Here is a 23403-nt window from a genome sequence, read left to right on the forward strand (position 1 = left end):
AGTCAACAAATGCGTAACTTGTTAAAAGGCCGTGTGTAGTCTCACTTTGGAGACAACGTCAACAGAGACAGCTCAAAATTAACCACCTGTTGTGGATCTTTGCATTAGTCTGAAACATTTGGTTCACAAAATGATAATCGTGTTGTTATAAATATTTTCCTCTGCTTCTGACTAGAAATACTTCTTAGATACGCTGATAACCTGCATGGGATGTGTGAGGCCTGATAGCATTAATTCAACAATGCTCCAAGTTCGTCTCACTGTCTTTCCATTCATTAGTCATTGCTAAAATCAATAAAATGCATAATATTTTTCTTTGTCAATTTGCTGAATTAAAACTTTGTACCTGCTTCTAGGAGGATAACATACTTCTCACTGCTGTCACTGTCCACAGATATTCCATCTTCTGTCAGACTTCCGTCAAATGACATACTGTCGAGGGAATGCTGCGAGTTGGTGCGTTTCATGTTTAAAAGTCGCAGTTTGGTGCTGGATAAAGAAGAGGATAAACCATCTTCTCCTTTTGACAGCTGTTCTCTTCAGAAAGAAAATACAAACTTGGATTCAGTCAGGTGCAGCAGCGAAGCAAAACAAAGATATGCTGGTCCAAAATCCTGAAGTTAACCTTCAAGAACACCTAAAAAAACCACACAGTCTTTAAGAGGACAGAATAACATTTCAATAGAGTAACATGGAACAGTGCTTCGTTATAATCCAAGATATACGTAAACAGGAAATTTAGCTATGGAGCCATACAGGTGAGGAAGCACATTTTGTAAGCATCAAGCATGCTAAATAAATCTCAGTCACAGCTCCATCATCACTTAATTGACTTGAATAAGGACAAAACAAACAAACAAAAACAAAGGATTATATGCAGGGTTCAGGGCTGAGGGACTAGAAGGAATATCTTGTTTTTTTTAGAAACAAGGAAGATGATGCTGTGTAAGTTTTAATGAAAGACATAGTTTACAGTTAGTGGTTTAAAAATTGGTTAAGGAATGATATTGGACAGACTGTCCATACTTAAAGATGGTAAGGCATTCAATCCAAAAGAGATGCATCTGAAGATATAAAAAGGGACCCAAGAATGAAAATTGTAGAGGCACTACCCATAATCTTGCAACCCTCAGAATCATGGGTGTGGCCAGAAGACAGGAGAATTGCAAATATCAGTTTTTCAAAAAACATGTGTCAACATAAAACTAGAGATGACAGGCCAGTTTTAACCTTGCGAACAGGAAACGGAAACTATCAGAAGCACAGCAACTTACCTACCTTGGATTCATCCAACGGACTATTGAATAGCATACAGATAAGTATGCAATGATTCATTTTGGGCAGGAAGAACAGAGACAATACAAAACAAAAGGGACATTTCTAACAGGGGCTGGGTAGCCAAGGTATCCAGACATAAACGCAGTTAAATCATTGAACATGGCAGTTAAGTTTAAGACTTTAGTTATTTATTTGGACTGGATAAATAAAAGGCATGGAGCACAAACACAAGGAAGTTATATTAAAAAAGAGACAAAAAACACTGGTTCAGTGATAACTGGAGTTAACAACAGAAGCAGCCTGAATGTGTGTGAAAGCTTTCACAGACCAGGTTTTCTAGTGTTTTTTTTTGGAAAGCTTTTAGATTCAGCAGAAGCTATCTTTCCTCTATCTCGCTGGGGTTCTCTGCCTACTGCAGGCATTGCATGTGAGAAAAATCAGATGACTGAATCTGCCTTTTTGTCAAGGGATGTGTTTATGGGGTATTACTATATTGTAATAGTTAATTAGTAATAGCTGTTGTATCTACTATTCATCTAAGTTTGCCCTTAGAGTTAAGTTATTCTATGTTCTTCTTTCTTTTGTTGTATTTTAACTAGAGTGTTTGAATAAATTGTTTGGTTTAACGCTAAATAGTTTGACCCCATTCAATTGCATTAGAAACACAGCACTTTATATTCACTTTTACAATAATAAAAAGTTAGCCTCAAGGCTGCCTTAAAATATTTTGAGGGGGTCTGGCCTTGTCCATAACAACAGTTCACATTGTGCACAACTGATTTCAATCACGTAATTAAATGCAGCTTTAGAATTTATATTTCCACACATTTTTGTCTGATCAACAAAGCCAGACAGGCAAGCTCTCTGATTTATCAGAGTAAATAGCTGAGACCACTTCTGTCCCTGTGGGGTATTACACGAGTAATATTCTGCCAAATGGAGCTCCTGCTCATTATTTGTATTCTCTAGCTCTTGCTGCTCAGCCAATCTGTTCACCAAGTTAATAATTTGCCCTCGATTCTATAAGCATCAAACTCAGTTCAGTTTCTTAACAGGACTCGATCAACAATTTCTGTTACATTTCAACTTATTCAACTTCAGTTTGACCAAAATCTGGGGCATCGTGCACAGCACAAAAAAGGTGATACAAACTCAAACCAAATCATAAATAAATTCCCATCACAGCAGAAAAAGCGAAGCGCACTAATTACAGAGAACATACTCAAAGTTGATAGAAAATCATACAATATTTAAAACAATTTCCCAAATGGTAACGTTATGCTGAATCACAGCTTTGCAGAAGGAAATGACTTCAATTGTTCCAACAGTAAAAAGACCAATTCTTCCTTCAGAGGAAAGACACAAAGTGAAACCATAATGATTCATTTGATTAGATCATGAGCTAGGTGACACACAAGAGATTTTGTGGACAAATCATTATCTGTGGTCCTCTCACAGTTTATCCATCAATCCTTAAACTGGATGTTTTTGTGGGCCTATGTGATCTTTTATAAGCTACATTTACTTCCAGACTGCAGACACCTGTAATCAAGTGGAATTTTTTGGTTGGAATTTAGATTCAATTTTAAGATTCAACTCTTCCGAGCGGTCATTTCACATTTTTTTCCCCTCCCAGAATTTCAATTATGCATTTAATTCATAGGAAAGCAACACCCACATAGAGGGGAGAGGGAGAGGGAGAAAAAAGTTAAGTGTAGCAGTAGTGAGGGTGGGTGGTGGAGTAGAATACCATTGTAGGGTGAGCCCCCAGGGCAGTGTTGCCTACCTGGTACCAAGGTTCAGCACATCCCTTCTAGGTAAAAGGGACTTGCAATGGCAGGAAAAGTATCCTGTTGTCATGATCCATTTAGATTACAATGTCATAGGTAGGGCTGGAAAAGAGCATCTCTGGGCTAAGTTAATCAGAACCGCAAAAGGTCTTGTGTTTCATTCATTCATGGGATGACAGCATTGCTGGCTAGGCCAGCATTTATTGACCATCCCTAATTACCCAGAGGGCAGTTAAGAGTTAACCACATTGCTGTGGGTCTGGAGCCACACATAGGCCAGACTAGGTATGGATGGCACATTCCTTCCCTCAAGGACATTAGTGAGCCAGATGGGTTTTTCCTGACAATCCATAATGGATTCATGGTCATGATGAGATTCAATCCCAGATATTTTGTGAATTCAAATTCATGGTGGGATTTGAACTTGGGTCCCCAGAACGTTATCTGGGTCTCTGGATTAATAGTTCAGTGATAATACCACTAGACCATCACCTCCCTTTGATCTTTAGCTAGATGCAAATTGGTATAAGGGAAATAAGATTAGAGTAGTACATGAGTGGTTCAAAACACTGGTATGGAAGAAATGGTTTCCAATGCATGAAGCACTAGACCCAGTACTGAGGAAACAGAGAGCACTGTTGTTGCGTAGGCTTCATTTGATCCATGCAGCCTCATAGCTCGGGCTCTAAGCTAACTATTTGGGAGGTGGGGAGGCTGAAGAGGAGGATGATTCAATTGAACATAAGTTCAAACATTTCAATAACAAAACAAAGCAGAGGTGTACATTAGTGAAGAGGCAATGCATAAATCAAGCATGACAGGAAGGGGCAGGAATTATAAACAAAAAAATGCAGTAGAAAACAGAAGTGGCAACAAAGGTAAGAAATTAAAGCTTAAATCTGAACACAGCTGTATTCATAACAAGATAAAATGAGTTGACAGCACCAACAGAAATAAAATAAATATGAACTGACATCTATTGCAGAGATGTGTTTGTAAGTTTGGGAATCTGTTATTCAAACATTTGATGTTCTGGTAGAATGGGCACAAAGAAAACAATTTGGGCTAGGGAGTGCAGTTCCATTATTTAAAATAATTATCAATCTGGTAGGAAGCAGTGACATAGATGCAATCGATCATAAAGTGGAACCAATCTGGGTCGAAATAAGAAATATCATGGGAAAGAAGTCACATACAAAGTTTAAGCCTCACAGTATTGGGGTTAATATATTAGCACAGATTGAGGATTGCTGAACAGTGAAGACAGAGCTAGGAATGATAGGTCCTTCCAAACTGAAAAAGGTCATAATGGTAAGAGAGCCACAGTAATCAGTACTTATGGCCTCAATTACACACTATCTATATTCATGACATGGAGGAGGGACAGAGTGTACTCTGGCCAAATTTGATTACAAAAAAATAGGGGTAAGGGCATGACATCATCAAGGACAGAAGGAATCTGCAAGGCCAGCTTGCGTGTGTGGCAAGAACCAGGTAGATGGGGTTTAGTGTGACAAAGTGGGAGGTCATGCACTTTTGTAAGAAGAAGAATCAAAAGGCAATTATTTACATGGAGAGAGACTCCAAACAAATGCTGCATAGAAGCATCAGATGTTCTTGTGCAGAAAGAACACGTGCATGCAAGTGCAGAAAGTAACTGAAAAGGAAAAGTCTTGAGAACTGCACAGCATATCGGTGAGGCTGGATCGTAGGTATTGAGCCCAATTTAGGTCACCATACTTAAACAAAAAAGATGACGTACTGGGCTGATTCCTGGGATGAGGAAGTTGACTGATCAAAAAGGGATGAACAGGTTACATATTAATTTATGAGTGTTTAGAAGAATGGCGAAGGATCTTACTGAAACATGCAAGATTCTGAAGGCATTCGACAGGGAAGATGTTGAGAAGATCTTTCCATTCGTGGGAGCATCTCAAAATAGGGGGCATAGTTACAGAATAAGGGACATGCATTTGAAATGCAAAGAAACTGCTTCGCCCAGAGAGTAGTAAGTGTCTGGAATTTCCATCCCAGAGAGAGAGTGGTGGACTCTAGAATACTCAAAGAAGGTAGGAGCTGATTTTTAAACTAGAGGAGTCGTGGATGGGGACCGGACTCCATTGTTTTGTTCAATGGTAGGGCTGGCCTGAGGGGCAAAATGTCCTATTCCTTCTCCTATTTTGTAAATGTTTCAAACTTCATAAATCTCATCCTGCTTTGATTTGATTTGTTTTTATGTGTACCAAATGAAAAGTGCTGTCTTATGTGCTTTACAGGCAGATTGTACTGTACGAGCACATCAAGGTAACAGAACAATGTTATATCTTTAATTATCACAGAAGCCTTGCAGTGTGGCAACAGGCCCTTCAGCCCACCGAGTCCATACCAACCCCAAGAGAACCCACCCAAACCCATCCACCTAATCCACACATCCCTGAACACTGCATGCAATTTAGCATGGCCAATCCACCGAGCCTAAACGTTTTTGGACTGTGGAGGAAACCGGAGCACCTGGAGGAAACCCACGCAGATACAGGGAGCCGCCCCCTCTCTCCCTATTTATTTCAGAATCCCCTTCCCCTCCTCCATTTCTGAAGGGTCTAGACCCGAAATGTTAGCTTTCCTGCTCCTCTGATGCTGCTTGGCTTGCTGTGTTCATCCAGCTCTACACCTTGTTATAGCAATTCAAAAAGCTTAACAAAGATGAGCAAATTAGCATCCACTGGACTCCTTTGGTTAAGACTTTTGCAAAACCATAAAAGTCATACAAAAAGCAAAACAAATACATTAAGTTTTATACTTAGACCAGTATTCAGAGATATTTAGGTAAACATTAACGATATAATAATCACGGCCCGAAAACCATTTGAGCCTACCTAGAGGACGATAGAGAAAGCATCTTTTGCATTGTGCTTGCCATCTTTTCCTTGCTGAGACTGAAAGCATCTTTTGTGAGACAAACAGCTTCTTTAGTGAAATCCACAGTTATGAGCAAAGCTTCTTTTGCAACATCCTTTGTTACGGTCAATGGCGTTGAATCAACATCCTCAAATGGAACAGGATCAGTCTGGACATCATCAAGAGATGATTTGCTCTTTCTTTGTGGGTGTAAAATCAAAGGTGTGCTTGTGGCTAAAGTGGGGTGAGATGTACAGTGATCAATGACATCTCCAGAATGTTCAGCGTCTAGTGACTCCACTGCTTCAAATGCTTCCTCCACAAGTCCTTTTTCTACTACCTCTTTAGCATTAGCAACAGGAGCACTGCTCACAAGCATACCATCTTGCGACAAAACACCAAGATCTAATGATGTGGCAATACTTAAATCCCCATTGTGAATCCCACTGTCATCCATAGAATTAATGGTAGTGTCCAGTTGATCAGTTGTTGCTCTGTTCAAAGGTTTTACCTCCACAGTCAGACTCTCTTTACTTCCAGAAGGTGAAAGTTCTGACTCAGCGAGACTTGTGCTTTCAGATTCCCGGGATTTGGCATCATCGTGACTGGCTGGTACAGGATGAAGCAGTAAAGCAATTTCTGCACTTTTTATCAACAACCCTATGCAAGTACTGCCAGATTTAACTGGATTTTTAGTCAACTTTTGCACATCCTGATTGAGGTCCTCCTGTAACTGAATGAGACACTCCTTCAATCTGAGTAGAACAAGGTAATGGTAATGGTTTATATGTGCTTTTACATGGGCAGTGCTGTACACTAGAACATGTACATCTGCCTCAGAATCATCCTTTGTGCTGGCTTCTCTGAATTTTCCTTGCTCTCCAATCCCTTTAGAAGATCGGAGCACATCTGCTCCCATAAAATCCTGCTTTGTATTAGCCTGTAATCCATTTCCAAGGGATTCTTTGCAATTGAGCAAATTAAGTTTGTGGCCCAAACCAGTGTTGCAATCCTCTAAATCAGTGCTATATTCGGATGCTGAATGGCTGGAGAATTCCTTGGCTTTCTGAAACTTAGATGGTTGGGACACCCAAATGGAAAGGGGAAAGGCATCCACAAAATTCCAAGGCTTTCCCTTTGAACTCTCAATGCCTTCAAAGTCCAACCACAGCAGGGAAAAATGGAGCGACCAAATGTCTGCAGCTGACAATGTTTTCAATACATCATAGGTGCAATTCTTTTGTGTGTGTATTCTATCCATATTGATTTGTTGCTCAAAAGCATGATGGAAGAAAACACTTTGCAGCACATCAAAACTGTCTGCATATTTGGGGAATTCTTTATATGACACATGAAAGAATTCAAAGTCTTTGAAGGCTTTTAGCACCATTTGGAGATCAGAGTGCGTGCAATTTAGAGAGTGACGGGTGTTCGTAGCTACAACATCTGAAGTCTGAATGGTGAGGTATTGTGGTCTGTCTGGATGAGCCATTACCTTCTTGTCCACAGGAATAATGAACTGCAAAATAAAGTGGAAAAAAATTAATAATTAATTGTTTGTGGTTCAAATTATGAAGTCAAGCAAATTCTGAACAATATCACTTCACATGACCTTAATTCCTGTACAAGAAAAAAAGTCACTTTATTGATTTTGCCTTTCCACCTCCTCCTCAAAAAAATATCCATCTACACCTCTATTCAGAGAGTAGGAAGTCTTGTTTTACTCCAGAGTTGAGAACTTTATTCATCTAGTTTGAATTTCACGAAATAAGTATGAAATTTTAACATTGAAGCAAATAGCAAAACAAAACTGGAGCTGGCCTTCTGTACACTGCTGCTTGTTCTGTTTGCGAACTCTCATTATAATTCTGTCAAGTTGTGATTTAATACCTCTTCCAAGCAAGGGAGAATGTTATGATAATTTTAAAATCAAACTGCACCTTTTTAGCAAGTTAGCACCCAGAAAGCCCTTTGTAATACACTTTGGAGAATGTAATGTGGGAAAACAGGAGGTTCTTCACTTGGATAGGAAGAATTGAGGCAGTGTTTTCCCAATGTTATTTCCAATTTCCAGCATCTGCAGTACTTTGCTTTTGAAATTCACACTTGTTTTTAATTCCTCCACAGCTCATCTGCTCTAACACCACAGTCTTCAGAAGGATCGCATTCATCTTATTCTGCCTTTTGAGCACATCCAATTACAATAATCTCACCAACGACAGCTGAACTGTTAATTGTCTTGGTGTTTAGACCTGAACTTGTTTCCTACCCCTCCTGAAATCAATTTTCTTCTAGGAGGAACTGCTTAAAACCTTTTGTTGAGAAAGCTTCTGGTAATCTGACCTAGTAGTATTTCTTACATGGCTTGGTGCCACAGTTAAATTTTCAATGCACCTGTGTGGCATATCATGAATGAAGTTCTTTATGTCATCTGCACATTAATTTTCACTTGTGACATCATGATTAACGCACAAATTATTGCACCGTAAAACTTACAAGTATAAGCGTTTTTCAAATCAGAAAAATCAATGCACAGGAAAAAAAAAAATTAAACATACAGCAACATAACGGCACACCTTGGTTTATACTGAGTTTGAGTGTCTTTTTCATACGAGGTATTTTTGAGGGCCAGTAAACTTGTCTCCACATTCATCTACTTGAAGTAGAAACAACATATTCTTTTTTCAAGTGTTTATACTTGCTAAAGATATTTTGGCAAAGCTTGTAAATCTTAGACTCAATAGTTCACAAGAATACAAGTCTAAGGGGAAAGCCAACTTTCATATTCCAGGAGGGCGCAGGCGAGCGAGGGCGCGAGATGGACAAAATACCAGTTACGAATTACCAACTGTGCACTGCAGGCTTCATCAAGGCATATTGCGCTGACAAATAAACCAGGTGAATGGCTGCCACCTATTTTGTCAAGTTGAAGATGGCACAGGACATAAATATGTTTGCCCTGTTTGCAAAGAACAGGGTCCTGTGCATTAATATGCACCTTTGAGTACCTTTAAGTTCATCATACTGGTGGTCCAACTGAAGATTCAACATTGGTTGCCCAAATATTTTGCTGACAATAAAGGCTTATTCAAAAGAAGGTATCAACTGTGGAACCTGATCTAATTTTGGACACTCACGAGTGTGGCATCAGTACTGTGCAAAAAGCCAAAGGGACGTGCCATTGAAACAATGTGCCAGTTTTTGGGACATACAGCTTCCATACCTGGCATCACAGCACATCTCAGCATGTGCCTGTTTTAATTCAACAACTGGTGATCATCATTACTTCCCACAGGATTCTACAGCACATTCTTGTCAAATTTTAAACACTAACTTCAACAGTCTATGATAGCAACTAACCTTCAACAGGAGTCCATTCATGCAAAAGTCAACATGTTCATCCACTTTCACAGAATTATTCAGTTTATAAATGGCTTTAAACTGCTGTAGTGTCTGATACAAATCCAAAGAGAAGGAGTTCATCCACAGCATGCTGACTGGATCAAGTGTAAATTGCAAGGCATTGAGCTTTACATAAAGATTAGGAGAAGGCACTGTAGATGGGACAAAAAGATATAAAAGTAAAGCAAAGAATAACATATTGCTTCACGGTGACACAATGGTACAAATACAGAATAATCTGTAGTTAATTCATTAAAACCTAATGAAAATATATCGCCCAGTTCTGATCAAACACCCATGGCCTTTACTGCATTGAACGGTTATTATGTAAAGTGTCCCAGTAGAGTAGTATATAAATACTATCAAATAAAGAAAAATGAAGGCGCCCAACATGTATGCGTCACACCAGGTATACTTTCTTGTAACCTAATAATCACATTCAATATCCACAACTGCCCTTAAATTGCAAATATTACAAGTGGCTGACACAATCCATTTCAGTGTCTCACAATTAAATTCCAAAAACATGGACAAAGTTAAAACAGCTATTTCCAAAATCAGTGTGATCTAAAAAACACTAAATCCCAATCTGCATCATAAGCATAAACAGGATTAAATGTTAAAGTTTGATGGTTAGATTGATAAATCAGGGTTATAGCTTGTGGCCCTCAGAGGACAGGCAACATTTCAAATGGGAGGATATTAATGATAACGCTCAACAATCTATCCTCCACACTACCCTCAATATCAAGGATAATAAAGATAGTTTCTGCTGGCAGTCTAATTTTACATACATTATGGCAATATTTCCATATAGATTGTTATTCCAACTCAGTGGCCAGACAAGGACCAGTGTTAGAAGGCATAAAAATATTGTCGTCATAGACTGAACAGAGAACACTTAATGGATGAGTGGTCAAAACTAATTCACCTACTCTAACTTGTTAGCTGTTGATGAATTACGTTTGCAATCTTCAACCAGTTCAATTTCAATGGAATATTTCCATTCTGTGATCAAGACATACTGCCTCAAAATAAAAAGGAAGCATCCTAAATAATTTACTTAGACATATTGCATCATCTTTAGGCTGACTAATGTAATTCTCGGCCAAGAAATTACATTCTAGAATGCACTGCCTATAAACGGAAACAGATTCAACAATTTTCAATACTGGATTGGATTTATGGCTGTAAAAGGACAAATGTGCATAACAATGAGTAAAAGATAGAAATAGGATTAATTGAATATCGCTTCCAAAGAGGCAAGAGTTGGACTCACATTTCTACAAAATGCCTAGAAAATAAAATCTTGCAATAATTAATATTGTACAGCTGGCAGACGAAGAAACTCGACTATACTTTTCAGTTGCATAGTGCACACAAATGGAAGAATGATGCTGCTTGATCTGTTCAATTCAATTTTAGGTATTAAGAGAAAAAAAATTATTCCTAATCCATTATAAACGGCACTGTAAAAGCAACATGAACTTGTCCCATTACTATTATTGATTTAGGATTAAGTTACTGCAGGTTCCAGAATCTGCACCAAAAACAAATGTTGGAAATCACAGCAGGTCAGACAACATCCATGGAAAGAGAGAAAGCTAATGTTTTCAGTCTTCAGAGTCATCTAGACCCAAAACAATAATTTGCTCTCTCTCCACTGACGCTGTCTGACCTGCTGTGATCTCCAACATTTGTTGTTTTCAGTACTATCAACTTGTCAGTGTCAGACCTCTTTCACTTCTGTAATTGGCATGTAACAAGATTGTCATCAAATTTTACTAAATACAACAAGCAGTGCAGTTATAAAACAGGGCACATTGTACAAGACAAATGATATCAAACACAAATGCCAAATTCACTACATATTTTGCAAAGTTACTTATCTATCTGTAATAACCTTACCAGGAAATTCTTTACTGTCAGGAAAATAGTATTCAGTGAATTCAATGTGAATTGCTGACATGCCAGCTGGAAGATGGTAAGATGTCCTGTTGCAGGAAAGTAACGATGTTGGCTTCTTGCTATGCTGACCTGCAGTGGACACCTTAAATAAATTGAAGTATCAATATTCTATTAAATCAAAATATTCAAATGAATCATCTTTTTCTTTATTAAACCATTTCATTACAAAACATTCCCCAGGGTAGTGGTGACTAGATGAATCAACAGATCAGTGGCAGCAAGGATGACAGTCTATGATATGGACATGTGACATCTTGCCAGATTACAAGAAATCAAATTCTTCCAGTAATAAGCATTCAAATTTGATTGATGTGGGGAAACCTGGAAGGACAGGTCTAGGTTGAAAACAAATCTTTAAGTCACCGCCTAAAATATCTCCCATCATCCAATCAAAACAGAAAACAGCAGCTGGAAGAAGATGGAGTAACTCAAAAAAGTTAGTCACCAACTATTTCACGTTCTCAATTACACTTGGACATCCAGGACCACGTCACTGACTAAACAGAGAAACACATCTACAAGTGGTAACAGTTACTTCCTCTCACCAGCTAAAACTGTAAACAGTTTTAATTGTATTCTGGTAAAAGAAGCAGTCATTAAATTGTCAGCAACTAGATGAGAATAGAGAAAAGACCAACTAAACCTCGAAGAAAAGACCAATTTAAATAGAAATTTAGAGGCATGCGTTAAAAATTGGAGCACAATTGCATTGAGAACACAAGATGCATGACAGAATTCATAACGCTAAGACCAAGGATCCGTGACTTGAAGGTGCTATAACATGACTTACAGGGTCTTACTGAGGACAAACTCATTCTAGTTCTCATTATATCATTACATTTTGACAATGTTCGACCATTGAACCCAGCTGCTAGCTTTTTGTGACCGATGCAAAAAGACCCAAAAATTCCCCTGTACTGCAGCTTTCTGCAATTTTACCCCATCATAAATACTACATCCTCTGTTCTTCCTGCAAAATCCATAGTCTCATGCTTTCCTACATTATACTTCATATGCCAAGATTATGGTCACACAAACTGTATCTCTGTGTCGACTCCCTATGCCACCCTCACTACTTGCCAAATTGTGTCCTCGTGAAAAAAAAACCTAATTTAAGTTATTGCAATTTGGTTGTTTCACCTATGTAGCTCATCAGCACACCGCACAGGTAAGTAGGGTTTAAACTGAAATCAAAAAAAAAAGGCACTCTTCCAACTGCTTAGCTAACATAAATAGCAGCTAGTCCCCATGCTTGTGAGCCTTGAATGAGCTGTAATTCAAGAATGGAAACTAAATTGCTGGAGATAGTATGAAATCTGGGAGCATCTGTGGCATTAATACTTCAGGTCAAATGGTCTTTCATCAGATAGAACCTCAAAGCAGTAACTGTTTCACTCTCTACACTTGCTGCCAGACTTCAGTACTTTCTGCACTTTTATTTTCACATCTCTTGCAGTTGCAGTATTCTGCTTTCATGTTAATAAGCTCTAGTTAAGGACGGAGGTTGGACTCTTGCATCAAAATTAAATTTATGAAAAGGGCTCATTTTAGTAATTTTCAGCAAGCATCTCAAAAACGTTCAATGTCTGTTGACAGAACAGACAGATAGATGCCAGTAGCATCCAATGAAGATCTTCAAATCAGGCACCAGCACTGAACAGAGGACAGTGACTCAAGGGAGAATGGCCAACACATGGATTAAGAAATTAAAACAGAAACTTCTGGAAAAACTCAGCAGGTCTGTGGAGAGACTCAGGGAAAATGTTGAGTCCAGTGACCGCTTTTCCTCAATGGTCTAAGTGGATGTTTTGCTTAGTGACTGACAATTACTTTAAAAAAAAACATGTTACACAGGGAGAAGAATCAATTTGAGGATAAAATTTATACTGGATCAAAAGGTCAGACTTTTATTTTGCATGGGCAATTACAATCATGGCTGGCAGAAGCGATAAGATAGATTAAATGAGCATTTCAGAACAACTTAAAATTAGGTGAAGTTCAACAAGACCGACAAAGATGATTTCATAATCAACAGAAGTGCCTTCACCATGCACAACACGCTCATTTATGAAATCTAAATAGATAAAGAAATTATCTTTGTACTAGTGGATAACAAACTAAGAAACCAAAAATAAAAATCATTCACTCACTAAAATTGTTGCCACAAAATCCTGGTCTGTACTTGACAAAAGGAAAAGGTTTAATATCCAAGCCTAACAGAGTGTTGATGTTTGGGAATGTGACATGGTGTGCTGCTGAATTAAATACACTTTGGTCTAGTAGCCAGCCTGTATTCTAAGAAACTCTGTCATACCAATTTTATGAGCAGATTATAAATCTCAAGGATCAAAGACAGTGTAACTCCTTAAACTGTAACTGTAGTTTTTGCTTGTCAAAGCGGTTTAGCTTCAAAGCTAGATTAGTAGGAAAGGGTGCACTGAAGCATTCCTGCACTTAGTCACAGACAGGCAGAAAGGCAGACAGCACCACAACAGATAAATAAGAGCATTCCCAACCGTAAGACTGCACTCCCCTGAGAAAGAGACAGAATCTGTGGTAGTGGTTTAATCAGAGTGCTAGTGTGCCTTAGGTGAGGGGCCGGATAGAAAAAAGTGCAACTTTCATGGTACCCTCAGCTAATGTGGCAACTGAACCCATTCTGTTGGTGTCACTCTGCACCACAAATTAGCCATCCAGCCAACTGAGCTAACCAACCCTCTCCAAAGGCAAACTAGGGTGCCACGCCATAACACTTACTATCTCAGGATTATTAAGCGGCATTTGAAGCTCAAATATGGCAGTTTCTCAATCTGAATGAATTTACTGCTGATGGAAGTACTTTGCGATAAAAAGCTAATTAGATAACAGTTTATACTCCGAATGATGGCAGCAGTCAGTTGCTTTGTGTACTTGTTTGTAGCTCACTGTACTTTAAGAGGTCATTAAGTGATACAGATCAACTTCCTGTTCAATTTTAAGCTTGACAAGCACGTAAAACGCAGTACAAGTCTATCGTAATCCCTGATATCACAATGGTATCCAAATTCAAAAAAAATCTGGGATTATTACTTCTTCAGAGAAAGCCTATTCAGAACTTTGCATCTTTGTGACAGTAAGACAGTAAAAGTAATATGTTTTATCCACCAGCTCGAGTTTGCTTTTAACTGAAGTTATTAAAAGGTAAATAGAACTGACAGCAATTATAATTTGCCATTTAAAAATGTCATTACCCTATGTTCCTTCTGACCTTTTCAATTTCTTCTGCGTGGACCTGCAAGGTCCATGTGTGGCAGGAACTTCCAAAACTGGATGTGAATGCTGGCTATGACACTGCAGGGTACCTCAGTGTGGCTGTGTGGTTGTATGCCTTAGGGGGAATGTCAGTCATTACTCACCACAACCACAAGTGTAATAGAAAGGACAGTGTTCCCTATTTTGAAAATCTATGTATTCCCAAGCTCATACAATCAACAGATGTTCTAGTATCAGCAGCATTATAAAGATGATAAAAATCAAACACCCACTCCTTACCTGATAAACATCCAAATCATCAATGCGGATCACCACACAGCTGGAGCGCAGCCTGTTCCATGGCGGGTGCCGAGAATCAGAATTAGCAGCTGATGCAGACTGATCACTTGCAGGTCTTTTGCCAGCAACTATTTTGCGAGTTGGTGACCCTGCTCGATAGAAAACAAGGAAGAATGGCAATTGCAATCACTATTTTATCTAGTACTGAACAAAGCATGTCACTGTTCTGAATATCTCCCATGAGCAATATGTTCTAATAGCTCTCCGTGAAGGTTCATAAACCAACAAGATTAAGTATCTAAGCTGTTCTGGGTACAAGTTTCACCCAAGGATTACCAGTTAACAAATTAATACTTCATAAAGAAATACAGATTCTTTTCAGAGATTAACTATTTAAAATCAGTTGCTGAATTCAACAACCTCTGCCTCAGTCATCTAACGTCCAGTAATCAAACTTATAAAGCTATGGTGAGAGCATGCCTGGATTAGTATCTGGCCTTCTTGCCCAAGAATGGAAAAGCTCACTTTGGAGGGGAGATGATTATTCACTCAACAGATTCCGTCGAATGTGAGGATTGTCCTGTAAAGGGTAGATTGAATCCACACTCTTGACTGTTTAGCTGAATGAGAGGTCATATACCTAAAAAGTACTGAACTCTTAAGGCTTAACTACATAGGTGTTGAGAGGACATTTACTGTGATTGGAGAGCCAAGAACCACATCGTCTGATCTTAATACAACGAGTCAGCCATTTAGGACTCCAATAACGAGAAACTGCTGTACTGAAATGCTCTATTATCCCATAGGTCTGTGGAAGTTTAATCACTGACTTTGTACGACGTGTCATAAAACCAAGTGATATCACTGTACAAGCCATATTTCAGTCTGGGATCTGATATGGAAGATTGAACTTTGTTGCCAATTTGATGTGAGAATACATTTATAGTATGCATAATGGTCAATGTGGACTAATCCAAACCATTCATTCTTCCACACTCTTAACACCAGAACTACCTTGCGTGAAATGAGAATCACCTGGTTAAGGTATCTTCTCCATGAAATCAAACTTTAGTTGGACAGTAATCACTTGTACAGTACGATATCAATCCAGGCGCAAATCAAATCACAGTTCTATTTTGACTGCACTGAAAATTTAAGTATAATACTTGGGGTGGGGGGGGGGGGGGGGGAAAGAGAGGGGGAGACAAATAAACAACCTTGTTTGGTCAAGTCATTAAGTTTCTTAGAAAAGCTTTTGCTCAGAACACAAACTCAAATCTAACAATGGAGAGCAGACCTATAAAAATATTCAAGTATCGTGACCTCTGTCAAGACCAGCAGCTTTATATATGAAATTTATGAAATAACCGACGATGCTGTAAATCAAAACAAAAACAGAAATTGCAGAAAAGCTCAGCAGATCTGGCAGTGCCTGTGAAGAGAAATCAGAATTAACATTTTGGGTCTGATGACCTTTCCTCAGAGTTCTGTGGAAGGGTCACCAGAGCTGCTGAGCTTATCCAGCAATTTTTGTTTTTGTTCCAACACTCATTTTTTTTTAAAAAAAACTGACATCTGAACCCCAGTTACTTACCAAAACAGTGAAGCCTCAAAATTTTGTTTAAAACAGAGGTGTTTTTTTTTTACAAAGCAAGATTCAAGCAGAGCAAACACCAAATATTAGCTTAGATAGCCACTTAAATTGGACATGAATTAGTAGGAAAATTGCAGTTAATTATAAACAAATTACACATTACAAATGAGACATGAACTAAGACAAATCTTGCCAATTGGTCCAACAGTCTACTCAGCATACATATCTGCAATCTTTAGCACAAAGTATCAATATTACTGATTGGGGAAAAACGTCTTTGGAGCATTTCATTTACGTTTTCCCAGAACGCTGGCCAATATTCGTTCTCCATCGTTTGCTAAAATAATTGCTTTTTACAATTCAACAGCATGGGAAGATGGACTGATCTTGTCATTTATCTTTGATAGCAAAAGCTAAACAAAAATTGCGCTTTATCAGACCACGAACTGGCCTGACTGACATGTAGTTAGTTAGTGGCAAAGCACTTAACAACAGCCTGAGGTTGTGAAAACTGTCCTAGAAGTCAAAGTTACAATTTTTTGGTTTGCATAAATATTATCCTAATGCAACTTGGGTCTGAGCAGTGTACAAAGGGCTCTTCACCCCCGCCACCACATATTCAAAAAAGCTTCTGTATGGGGCTGACAGACTAAATTAAAATGGTCAAGTCAGCCACAATGAGGTGGGCAGTCAAGGGAGAGGGAAAATAAAAAAGAAAAACATGACTGAGTTGCTCATGAAATTCAGTAGGAGCTCTCACTTTAACTTCCCTCTCCATACCTTTTCAGTCAAATAGCAAGGTTATAAAATACAACATCATCATTTTTCAGAATTTCAGACCATTTTGGAAGTTACACCTAAAAAAAAAAAGAGCTTCAAAGCAAAACCACATACCCTTTCTTTTGCCAGGAGATTCTTTTGTTGGTGATCTGACAACTGTTGCATCTTCATTATGATCTATTACTGTCTGCACTTTGGACTGAAACTCTTGAAGCAGGTCTTTGGCCCAGCGTGTTCTAGCTTCCATTGTTTCACAATGTCTAACCCAATGTTTGCAACTGTCATCTGCAAGCAGAATAAATTAGAATCATAAATTCATTACCACTTCAGACTGAAGTAAAGTCTGAAACCATCTGAATACTGCGCATCATCTTCTAGCAGTAGGACGACTGTTTGGAATCCTACGTACAAAGTCAGTGTCATATCAAAAATCAATTTTGATGTGGAAGCGCCCACACTCCTGTTTAGCCAAAGTGGCCTTGCATGACCGCATGCTGCGGGTCCTCAAAGTAGATGTCTTTCTCCTTATTCATCCAAGTGACGAGGACGTCACTGGCTCGGCAGCATTTGTTGCCCATTGCTAATCGCCCAGAAGACAGTTAAGAGTCAACCACATTGCTGTGGGTCTGCAGTCATGTGTAGGCCATCCTTATCTTGTCTGGCCATCTCCTTCCCCAAAGGGCATTAGTGAACCAGATGGGTTTTTCCCCTGATAATCAATAATGGTTTCATGGTCATTCGACTCTTAATTACAGATATTTATTGAGTTTAAATTCCACCATCTCCCGTGACAGGATTCAAACCCAAATCCTCAGAACATTGAGTCTGGGTGTCTGGAATAATAGATAAGTGATAATATTACTAGGCCATTGCCTTCCCTGTGCAATTTGGTTGGGAGGATGTGCAATTATTTCTCATCTTTTCATTTGTCCAGTTCTAATGCAGCTAGTCAGAGCTGGGGAGGTTTGGTCCTGTTAAATAGTTTAACTCGTGAGTAAATTCTTCAACAAAAAAAAAGTGCTAGTATAAACAAACAAAAAAGGCAACATATGCAAATAAAAGGTCATTTTAAACACACCCTTTCCCAAATCAGGGGCTCATTATACTGCAGACTTGCGTTTTTGTGTGAGTATTTTCTGTCTTGAATAGGATAAACAATAAAGTAAAGGCTTCAAGTGGTAATTTTCTTAGTTTTTGGATCCCACTTGAGCTTTTTCTCCTGCTATCCTGTACTGAATGATGACTTTTGCAGCTATAATTCAACTGCAGAGTATCTCGTCACTTAAAATTCATGCTAGTTTTTCTAGCAACAGAATTCACTCACTTGCCCAGTGGAAGGGATAATAATCCAGGCTCAAGTTTCTGAATGTTAACTGTATAGCTCCTCCAGCAATTCGATGTTTAGATCCTCCTGCACAATAAAAGGCAAAATATGTTAAGAACAAACTGTAGCAGAGACAGAACTTTAATTGGAGAAACTGAGGGACTAGCATTAACGATAACAGGAATCTGGGAGGGACCTTACACCTCCAGCATTTGCATTTTGTTTTTCCCTTTCTTCTTATCTCACTCCCTAACAAATCATATCTTCAGTTCAAAAATAGATCTTGGCTCTTTACAAAACATTTTCAGCTAAAGCCGGGAATTTTCTTTTTAAAACACAGCTTGCACATTATTAAAACATTAGATTTATTGTCGTGCTTTGCATCCTTGGATGAAAACTGGTCGTCGCCCAATCAAGGTTCAAACCCGAATCAGAATAATCCACTTTATCATTTTTCACAGTAACTTCTGATGTACATAACTTAGGTAAATGATACAGTGAAGTATCAATTCAACTAGCTGCAGACATGATGGATTTCTTGTACCTTGTTCTGTAGAGGCACCATCATCACAAATGTGCAAATCCAGGCGCGAGATATGACTGTGATAGGATGATTCTTTCACATCATACATATCAAAATACTGACTAATACTGTTCAAACTGCTGCTCGAAGAAGCTGGTTGGGTTCGCGTCTGATGGACACTAGGCATTGATCCACTTGTCTGTAGAGAAGGCATTTACAAAGATATTTAAGAAGGGGAAGTCAACTACAGTTAAATGGCAGGTCACATAAGTAGAGTCAAATGGTATAAATGCTCACAACATCTTAAATTAAGCAGCTTTATATCAAACCTAATTAAATCCAGTGAAATGTCTAACAATAATTAACCTTTTAATTATCTCCTCCATTGCCATTTATAATCTCACACGTATTAGCTGTGGGTCGCATATTTCAGAATAAGACATCCCAAACTCTGAAGAAAGAGAGGTTCGAGTCCTCATTGTTGGGTACAAATACCATGCAAGCAGAGGGAAGATCTGATGGGTGATTAAGAAAGAAGTTCTTTCAAAGATACACTATTGTCACTTCGTTGCCAGTCTGAAATTTCTGTCCTGGCATGGTAGATACTCACGGAAAAGTTCAGTTTTCATTTTAAGCCAGAGTATTCTTCAACTATCTAGCAACAGATAATAAATTTGATTGTACGAGTAAGAGTTTTACAATGATAATCTAAACCTTTCACAAACTTTTGTCAAACTAGACAATGTGAATGGTTCTGATTTACAATTCTTTATGCTGGCAATTTCCATATGCTTCAGTCTGATTGGTTAAGGAAATACAGTGCCTTCTCTGCTTAGCTCAAGATTCCAGCCTGTAGAAGACTCCAGGCTGCTTTAATATTAGGCTTCCCATACAAGACATTGTTAATACTGAAATCAGTAGGGCAAGTTTTACAGTAGATATTAATCAATTAGTCCTACTATTTTGACCACCCTTCGACTACAGATGTGCTTACAGAAGATGTCAGGATTTCTCAACTTTTAGAAGCCAGCCCTTTTCTTTTTAAAAGAAAGGCAAGAGGAGACAGTTATTTTTCACCTTTCTGACCCCTCTGCATGGGTTCTCCATTATACTTTTCTACATGACATGCTAGAAAATACTGCTTCCTCACTAAATTTCTATCGCAATCTCTCATCCATTCATCTGTGTTCCTTGGATCTTTTGAAGGAATATACTTTGACTGTGCTAAAGCCATCTCCTCTTCGAAGGTTGCACAGCTACTGTTTTACCCAGCCATCCCGTCTGTTCTGCCCAGGTCCAATCATAAACTTTGAAACAGGCTGTCAAGATGAAGGTGGCGCGTTTTTTTTTCAAACAAAGGTCAGAAAGCTAATTTGAAACACTGCTTCAAACATAATTGCCAAGAAAGCATACAACAAAAGCAAGATTAATAGAAGAACTAACTAGGGTGCTAACTAATGAAATTCAAAAGTTCAACTTTCATGACAAACAAAAAAGTCAAAGGCCACATTCAGATTTCAGTTGAGAAGTACAGTTTCATACCAGCAAAAAGGCAGTTTAGTTTGTGCCGGACTTTCATAGCTGCAAACTAATTTTAAAAATCGTTTTAGCTTTTTAAGTAGACAGGGTGTATTGTTTTCCAAATTCAGTGAGAAAAATTTGGTAAAGTAGCTGGTAGTTTCTGTATCTCAGGGAGACAGTATTGGAAACAACTCCTCTGGGTCAGCGTATAGTATGATAAAACCGATAGACAATATTTCTTGGATTTCAAGTTCAGCATAATTATTTGTATACCTAACAACTGTGACTTATTTCTGGAGTCAGTGAGTATGCCGAATCAGCAGTTTAAATGTGATAGGCTTTTTTAAAAAGTGTACCTAATATGGCCAGATTTTGTCAATGAATAGTGGTTGTAGTGTGCCGGTATCAAAATTCTTGGCTCAAAAAACTAATTGTTTGATTTATATGAAGGAGGCATTGATCCATTTTGTGGGCCAGAGTTGCAAGTAGCTGACAAGGAATTCTGGGAGGAGTGGCATCTCAGTGGTTAGCACCACTGCCTGTCAGTGTCAGGGACCTGGGTTCGATTCCACTCTCAGGCGACTGTGCAAACTCCACGCAGACAGACATTCTGCCCGTGACTGCATGGGTTTCCTTCGGGTGCTCCGGTTTCTGCCACAGTCCGATGTGCAGGCTAGGTAAACTGGCAATGCTAAATTGCCCATATAGTGTCCAGGAATGTGTAGATTGGGTGGGTTAGGAGGTATGGGTCTGGGTGAGATGCTCTGAGGGGTGGTGTGGTCTTGTTGGGCCGAAGGGCCTGTTTCCACACTGTAGGATTCGATGATACACATCTATGATATATTAGGGTTATCGACTTGGGTTATTTCTAAGCATTTAAAACATCTTTGAACCAATTTTCTAAGGGAAATAGTGTGCTCTTTTCAAAATTACGATCTATCCAGCTATTTCCTCTTGGGAATCTGATTTGTCCAGCATCAACATCAAGCTGACATTACCCCATAACAGTTTGGGCCACTAGATCATAATAACAGGAAGCCAGTGAAAGCACATGCTTGCAATTTCATCAGTCAAGAAAGAAATCAAGGAGTTAAGATCGGAGTGATACTTCACAGTGGTAGTTTGTCTGTAAAAAAGATATTGTTGGAAAAGGGGTTGAATCTTCCTTTTTATTAAACGCAAGTATTATCCTATCTACTTGCTGTTTATGATGTTCCTAGTTTGTCATACATGTATCTTTGCTTTCTTATCCTTTTGTGCAATAAACTTGGATTTTTTTTGAAAACAACATTTATTGTCTTATGTGACAATGTTCACTGACCGGCCAAGGTTATCAAACTATAAAAACAAAACTTATGATCTCTCAAGAAGCATATCACTCAGATCTGACTTGTCCAATATCTTCTTAAGTTGGGATCATTACAGCAAGTTTTCCCACACAAAAGGGACACATTAGCTTGAGATTTTGAATGTTTAAGGATCCAACCTGTCATTCCACACAATACACGTAAAACAGTTGAAATCCCTTAAAAAGTCTTAAGGGCTATACGATGTACCTCCCTGTTTTATGTCAACCTTGAATTCGTTTTTCCATTATAAATTTCATCTAACAATAGTTGCAAATGTAAACTCACTGCTCTCTCAAAGACATACAATATCCATTCATTCTGTTACCAACCACTCCTGCTCCAAACTTGAAGCAAATGGCACAGGGAAAACTAACAAAACAGTACCTCAAGAAAAGGTCAATTTGTAGGTTTCAAAAAAGTTCAGGTCCAAGCCAGGGAACTAGTGCATCTATTTTTAACTGCCAACACACTAATTTAAAGAAAAATGAATATTGCTGGCTAATCCTATAAAATTTCTTAACAGCAGGCGAGCAGCGGCATTGCTGTGTACATTACTGTGAAAGTGTCTCAGCTGGAGGTGGCAACATAGATCCAAAACATGTCCTGGGATGAAGAAAACAGATTATAAGTTAAAATGCATCCCTTCCTACTTTGTTGTCAGTACAATAATATTTCTTGAAAGTGTGATAACAGAGCTAAACTAGCTGAGTCTGGAAACAGGAAATTCAGGGTGATTACATTACCTCGGCCTACATCTTAGTATTTAGAAAGGGTGACTGTTCCAACATGCTAAACACAAACTCTTATTATAATGGTTAATATGTATTTTTGTTGATGATGATAATTCCAACCATGAGAATTCAATGGGGTATTGCTCAATTAGGCCAGATGTTTCTATTCTTGGCTAAATATTAAAGGTTGACTTTGAAGTCAGGCCAATTTGATCAAATCGTAGATAACAAGTGTGTTTAGCTAATATACTAGTGCCAGTTTTTCTTTACTGAAATTTATGCAGACATATGGCATTAAACAATGTTATATATGGGAGATGAAGTTTGAAGGGCAGGTAGCCATGTGGTACAAAGTTCACATTCATTCAGCCTCTCCAAAAGAAACTGAAGGAGCACACAAGTAGAAAACTTCAAATGAATTCAGGACACAAGAGGGCAGTAGCTTCACATCTCTTATTCACGCAGTGTGCAAGTCCATTTTGTTTGGTGGAAATCAAATCCTCAATTAAGATGCTCTAACAGACAGTGAGCACAAGAATGGATGTATACACTAATTCTTACCCAGGTCCCCCTTAAGAAGCTTCCAAAAACAAAACCCAAACTTAATTCTCCGACATTTTCAGCTCAAAACACCGTAGGCTGCAAAATTGAACACCATCTGAAACACATTTTGCGTCTAGTTACAAAGTAAGTAACCAGCATAGGTTTACTGTA

The 23403-nt window shown here is 38.5% G+C and overlaps 1 protein-coding gene across 8 annotated transcripts in view; it reads right to left on the bottom strand.

The window, feature by feature from the left end:
- The window catches only part of bltp3a (bridge-like lipid transfer protein family member 3A), a 90847-nt gene that overhangs the window by 29859 nt on the left and 37585 nt on the right, over window positions 1-23403 (bottom strand). For all 8 annotated transcript variants that reach the window (XM_048553429.2, XM_048553425.2, XM_048553428.2 and 5 more), the window contains 8 exons: window positions 19110-19287; window positions 18566-18652; window positions 17356-17526; window positions 14868-15016; window positions 11277-11418; window positions 9327-9520; window positions 5945-7485; window positions 347-537 (listed from right to left, as the gene is read on the bottom strand). In XM_048553429.2, the coding sequence (XP_048409386.1) occupies window positions 347-537; window positions 5945-7485; window positions 9327-9520; window positions 11277-11418; window positions 14868-15016; window positions 17356-17526; window positions 18566-18652; window positions 19110-19287 (2653 nt within the window). The remainder of the gene's footprint in view (window positions 1-346; window positions 538-5944; window positions 7486-9326; window positions 9521-11276; window positions 11419-14867; window positions 15017-17355; window positions 17527-18565; window positions 18653-19109; window positions 19288-23403) is intronic.

Source organism: Stegostoma tigrinum, chromosome 21 (assembly GCF_030684315.1).
Source record: "Stegostoma tigrinum isolate sSteTig4 chromosome 21, sSteTig4.hap1, whole genome shotgun sequence".
NCBI classification, from domain to species: Eukaryota; Metazoa; Chordata; class Chondrichthyes; order Orectolobiformes; family Stegostomatidae; genus Stegostoma; species Stegostoma tigrinum.